This window comes from Fonticula alba (genome assembly GCF_000388065.1).
Source record: "Fonticula alba strain ATCC 38817 unplaced genomic scaffold supercont2.3, whole genome shotgun sequence".
NCBI classification, from domain to species: domain Eukaryota; order Rotosphaerida; family Fonticulaceae; genus Fonticula; species Fonticula alba.
The window spans coordinates 3208152-3213966 of NW_009242973.1; the positions used below are offsets into that span (position 1 = coordinate 3208152).

The 5815-nt window shown below is 63.9% G+C and overlaps 1 protein-coding gene across 1 annotated transcript; it reads left to right on the forward strand.

Annotated features, from left to right (window-relative positions):
- Positions 1 to 40: 40 nt before the first annotated feature.
- On the forward strand, positions 41 to 4546 carry H696_02459 (hypothetical protein; the record flags this gene model as incomplete). The annotated part of the gene is made up of 9 exons (XM_009496363.1): positions 41 to 737; positions 840 to 914; positions 1037 to 1120; positions 1246 to 1326; positions 1421 to 1510; positions 1639 to 1722; positions 1822 to 1908; positions 2112 to 2555; positions 2709 to 4546. The coding sequence occupies 9 exons, from the start codon at positions 41 to 43 to the stop codon at positions 4544 to 4546; spliced, it is 3480 nt and encodes a 1159-aa protein (XP_009494638.1).
- Positions 4547 to 5815: the final 1269 nt, after the last annotated feature.

Genomic DNA, 5815 nt, shown 5'->3' on the forward strand with positions numbered 1-5815 from the left:
CCCCCCCCCCCCCCCTGGCAGAGCCCCGCGTTCCGGCGAGATGATGCTCGCCCGGGCGCTTCGACCATGGCGCCGTCTGGATAACCCGGCGGCTTCGATTTTTCTGCTTCGCCATGGCACCCGAGCAGCCTACTCCGCGGGCCCACAATCTTCCACCGCGGATGCTTCCTCCTCCCAGGTGAAGCCCGCTCCTGGGGCTCCTTCATTTGACACACAGAAGACCGGCGAGTGGCTCGACAAGTCAGCTCCGACGGCCAATGCGCCTCTCCCCCAAGCCGGCTCCCCAAAAGCCGGCTCCGACCCGCTCTCTGCCAAACCCCAGCCGAAGAGGCCTGACCACGCACCGTCAGGCAACAATGATGCCACTACTCCGGCAGCGGCTTTTGTCAGGACACTCCCGGCATTGAATTATTTCGACTTGCGCGCGACATCCGTCCACAATCCGCCAGCCCGCCCGGCCAGGCCGGCCGACAGTGTGACCCTCTCCCGGACAACCTATCGCCGGTGCCTGCTGTCCGGCGAGCTGCTTCGTGGTATCACCCTGTCCCCTGTCGGGCCTGCCGCCGGGGCTTCCTCCACGAAGGGCTCGGCCCCCGGCACAGGGCGCACTAATGCCACCGCTCGCCAGTGTGTCTGCAACAGTCGCCGATCGAGCGGGTATCTGCTGGACCAAACCACAACGCCAATCTGTCCCCAGTGTCAGTTTTATGGGTCCATTCGCAGCCTCTCGATCAATGGTACGAAGCCAGGGCCTGGGGGGGGGGGGGGGGGGGGGAACGCATCGGGGGAGTGGTGATGTGTGTCAACCTTGCTAATGATGTCTGTGTCCTTCCCACTAGGTGCCCAAATCTCCCCCTCCTTCTTGGGCTTTCTTCTGCGCACTTTCTCCATGGTCGACCAGCTCCACCTTTTCTGTGCGTTGTGACATCGTCCCAGTCGCCCATGTCTGCCCCTTCTCCGCATTGCCCCTCCTCTCACACACACCACCACCACCACCACCACCACCACCTCTCCGACTCCGGTCCCTGTCCACCAGCGGTTCCCTTTACTTTGGAGCACTTGAATGAGCTGCAGATGGCCTTGCAAGGTCGGCCGCGCCTGAACTCGCTCACCTTGCACAGTGCGCCCCCCCCCCCCCCCCACACACCAGCCCCCCCGCCCCTCCCGAACGCCTGCCCGCCCAATTGGCCCGACGAAGGCGGCCAGCCGCTGTGTACCCTTTTGATTGACTCCCTCTCATCGAAGACTGCTCGATTGGTGAGAATTTGGTCAGTGTTCTCCTCCGCTCCGACCTCCTCCGGCACACCTCCTATATCGATCTGTCTCGTGCGTTCACATGCCATGCCCCTCCGCCACCCCCCCCCCACACACACACACACCTCATTGCAACCACTGACATACTGGGTCTGTCGCCAACTAGACAACAACTTTGGCATCGCCGGATCCATGAACCTCCTTGCCCGGCAGCTGGCCACGGGCCAGCTGCAAGCCCGGATCCTTGACATTTCTGGTACGCTCCAGACGCGCGAACTCCGCTCGTGCCCTTTTCCAGCCCGCCCCTCAGCCGCAATTCCACTAGATCCCATGCAGGCAACCTAACATCCTCGTATCTCTTGTGGCCGGGGAAAAAAACGAAAGGCAATCACCTGAACCATCGCGAAGCGGCAATTTTGTTTGGCGCCCTCCATGCCAACACATCTTTGCTGGCTTTACGCATGCGAAGTATGTCGCTCCTTGCTTGGTGAGAATGCGCGTCCCTCAGTGTCTATTGCAACGTCTCTGACATTCCCTCTCCCGCCCCTAACCGATGGCCGTCGGTAGACATGAAGACACCCAATGTCGATGTGCGCGTGCCGCTGGCGGATTTGTTCATGAGCGCATCTCGCCTGGCGGAATTGGATATGAAGGGTGCGACCCGCTTTGCCAGCGACTCTTCCCCTGGCCTCTCTTTGCTGGAGGCGACTCCTGTCCTTCTTTTTTTTTCCTGCCCCCCCTCGATCGATCGGCGCCTGTCTGGTAAGAGGGGGGAGAGGGGTCCTGCTGCTGCTGCTGCTGCTGCTACCAGCCCATCGGCAATCCACGAGATGGTGCCTGACATTTTTTGAACACAGGAACGCCGCTCTTGAACGAGGACCGGCATGCACGCGTCGCCGGCTTCTGGGCCAAGGCCAAACAGGGACTGCCGAACTTCAGCCAGCTGCGGTTGGGGCACATCCCGACAAATCGGATCTTCGAGACAACCGGAGTATTTGTCCCGACCTCCTCGAAACCGATTCAGCCGAATCTGGAATCCATTCGAAACCTCCGGCAGGCGGCCTGCGTGCCCTGTCACACGGTCGAACGGTCGCCCTTCCGCAACTTGCAAATGCAACTGTCTCCCTACATGCGGGAGCGCATGGCCCTGCATCCGGACATCGATGCTCGATTCAATGTGACGGCTCTTCATACGCAATCCGGCCCATTGCCGGCTCGACTGGCTGGCGGCCGGATGTCCACACTGCTTACCGCGGCCCAGCGATACTTCGGCCCTCATACGCATGCTGAATCATTCGCAGGTACATTGTTCATTGCTCCCTTCTCCGATTCCCTCTCTCCCCTCCTCCCCTCTTGGTCAAATTGTCCGGGTGACTGATCTCCTTTCCCTCTGTCACACACACACACACACACACACACGCTGCCCCCGGACTGACACATGCGCTCGTGCTAAGAAACTTCCACGTGCCGGTGGGAGCAAAACTTGAGGAACTTCGCCCAGCGCCGGCCCGAACTGACAGACCCTCGGCCAACGGCTCACCTGCCGACCCTCAAGCCACTGGCGGCCATGCTTCGTGCCGGTCGAGCATCCTCGGCTATCCCCAGGCAGCGAGAGCACCCGGACCTGCCACCTATTTTCATGGAATCCTGCCCTGATGCTTCGCGCCCCCTGCTGGCAGCATTGCAGCTTCCGGCCTCCGCACTATCGCATATCCCCAATGCCCGGATCAGTAGCTGCCACTTGGGCCGAGTGCTGGTGGGTCATGTGGTTGTGTCGTACATGTCAATCGCCGAGCTGGTGAGTCTGCCGCTGCAGGCGCTCTTCGCCCAGTGTATGGACACGCTGGCGGCCTTGTCGCGACTGGAGACCCCGGTATCGGACCACATGATGGCCCTGGTTCGTGCATTTGACCCGACGGCCAGCCTGACCGCCCTGGAGCTGGATCCTACCATTCGGCTGGCCGTCTTTTCGGCGTGCTTCCGGTTGTTTGTTTCGCTGCCTGCCATCTGCCATGCGGAGGAGATCCTCTCGCTGGAGAGCACCTCGGAGGGATTGGCCACGCTGGCTGCGTCGGTCAGCAGTCGGACCTATGGTTTGGCCCAGGCAGAAGAGAGGGCCTCTTCGACGGCTGGGCCATCGACGACCGTGGCCCCCATCCCACGAAGGGCATTCGCCGAAATCCGCCGAGCGGCCCTGGCTAGAGCTCGTCTGCGGCGCCGGGATGAGGGGCCGCAGTGGAGTGTCAGCGCCATGCAGATGACCGACAATGGGTCCTGGTCCAGGCACCTGCGACAGCAATTGACCCAGGCCCGGACCACGGTCGAGCTACTGGGGCAGTACATAGGCCGGGACCCGGTCGAGGTGGCAGCCCTGGCGGCCCGCCAAACCGCGGCCTGGACCTCCCGCGAGGTGGCCGTATGGCTGGCGAAGCTACGGCCGAGCCGCCAGTCCTGGAGGCCTCACTCCTCGCAGGGGCTGATGCATCAGCTCCTCTGCCCGGCGCCCGAGTGGGCCGACCGCCCGCGAGGCTACCTGAATGCCGAGCCGATCATGGCCGATGCCCATCAGTGGGATTCGCCACTGGACGGCTTGGGCTTGATGGGCCTGGCTCGCCTGCTTGTGACCCCGGTCCGGAGCCGCGATCAGGCCGAGGATCATGGCCCGTCGACCGAGTTGGCGTATCCATGGACCCCGGAGGCCCAGGCCAGGAGCAATCTCACGGAACATCGGGAGCCCTGGCAGCAGCATGGCCGGTCGATGGCAATGGGCGTCATGTCGAGCGACCCGCGGCCGCCCTGCCTGACGGTGACCGATGAGCAGATCGACCAGCATATTCAGCAGCTGCTCAATACGCTGCCCGCCGAGCGGACCGTCCTGCGCCAGCATCTGGGGGACTTGCTCCAAGCCGCCACCCAAACCCAAGGAGCAGGGGCCTGGCTTCCTCTGCCGGAAAATGGGCTTGCTTGGTACATGAACATGCCGATCACCAAGGACATGAGTATGCAGGCCGCCACCGCGGGGCTGCTCGGTGGCCTGCGCGCTTCCGATGCGTCCGGTGCCTGGACGTCGGCCGAGGAGGATATGTCCGTAGGTGGTTGGGGCAGCGGCGCCGGCATGGAACCCTGGGTGTCCTCGCGCCAGCGCCTGGCCGGCGCCCCCTTTGCCTTCCACGAGTGGCGCCTCTCCACGCCGAAGGAGCAGGAAGACCCCGCCACGCGGCAGCCGCCACTGGCGACCCTCACTCCGGCATCCTTCCCCACCTCGGGCCTCTTGCTGGAGGACCTGATGTAGGCTGGCACTCGGCTGGGGTCGAGTCGTCCCCACTTGTGAGGGATTGGTGTGTCCCTCCTCTGCGCCGCTCCTCTTCGACCCTCTTGGAGGAGTATATAGAGCCCTGTGTGCCGCTCCCTCCCGGGAGGCTGTCACCACCACCGCCGCTGCTGCTGCCGCCGCCGCCGCCGCCATCACTGCCACATCAAGCGTCTCCCTCAGGCCGGCCCTCGCGGGTCACATGGCGTTCACACCCAAACACACACGCACACACACACATTACACTGCCCCATGTGTCCCAACAAATAGATCCTGGGCCTGGACACTCTCTGGGAGGATGTACATATCCCCATGCAGGCACGCGGAAATGAAAAAAAAAAAGGGGAAAGGCACAAGTCCGAAGGGGGGGGGGGGCTGGTATCAGGGTTGAATTAATACTGGCAATGTCTCTTAACCCAGGTACACATAGGGCCTTGCCATTTCGGTTAGGGTGGACTAGTGGCAGCCGAGGGCATTGCACATCGGCACCAGGGGACTTTGCAGGATTGCTAGGCCGAGGTGCTCCCCCTAGGGGAGAGGCTGTGCACGAGTGCTCCATCGGCTGGGCTTCGGCTTTTCGGAAGGGGGCTGCTCGTGGGGTGCACGTGCCCCGGCCGGGCCACACAGCGCCGGCTTGCTGGTCGGAAACCGCCGCAGCAGGTGGCGCCCGTGCATGGGCGATCCCCAGGTCAACCCTACCCGCGGGGAGCGGCGACACAGACACACGGGGGCCGGCGCGGGGGCCCCCTGCGAGGCGCCACCTCCTTTCCCCCGGCCCAGCTTTTCGAGAAGGGTCGGAGCGGAATTGCGCAATCTGTCCCCCCACCCCCCCCCTCCCCGGCCGCCCAGCCGCCCGGCCGCCCGGCCGCCCAGCCGCCCGCCTGCCCTTCCAGACTTGGGTGTTGTGGGAACCGGCCCGCACAGGTCGAGTCCCCCCGGGCAGGAGCGACAGTCAAGAGGGCCGCCAGGGCAGAGAGGGGGCGAGGCAACACCCTGGGACTGGATCCCAAGAGGCATCCGCGTTCCACTCTGGGCGGGCTTTACATGGGTCTCCTTGGCAGGGAGAGGGCTCAACGAGAACGGGGCCAGATCGCGGACGACGAGTATGAGTGTTCGCGCGCGCCATGCACCTCCGATGATTGGAAAACAGCCGGGGGAAGGGGGGGGGGCATGACGCAATTTCAGCAACGACGCCGAGAGGGAGGGTGCCGCCCCGCCCGGCACAGCCTGAAGCGGCGACTCCACGGGGGG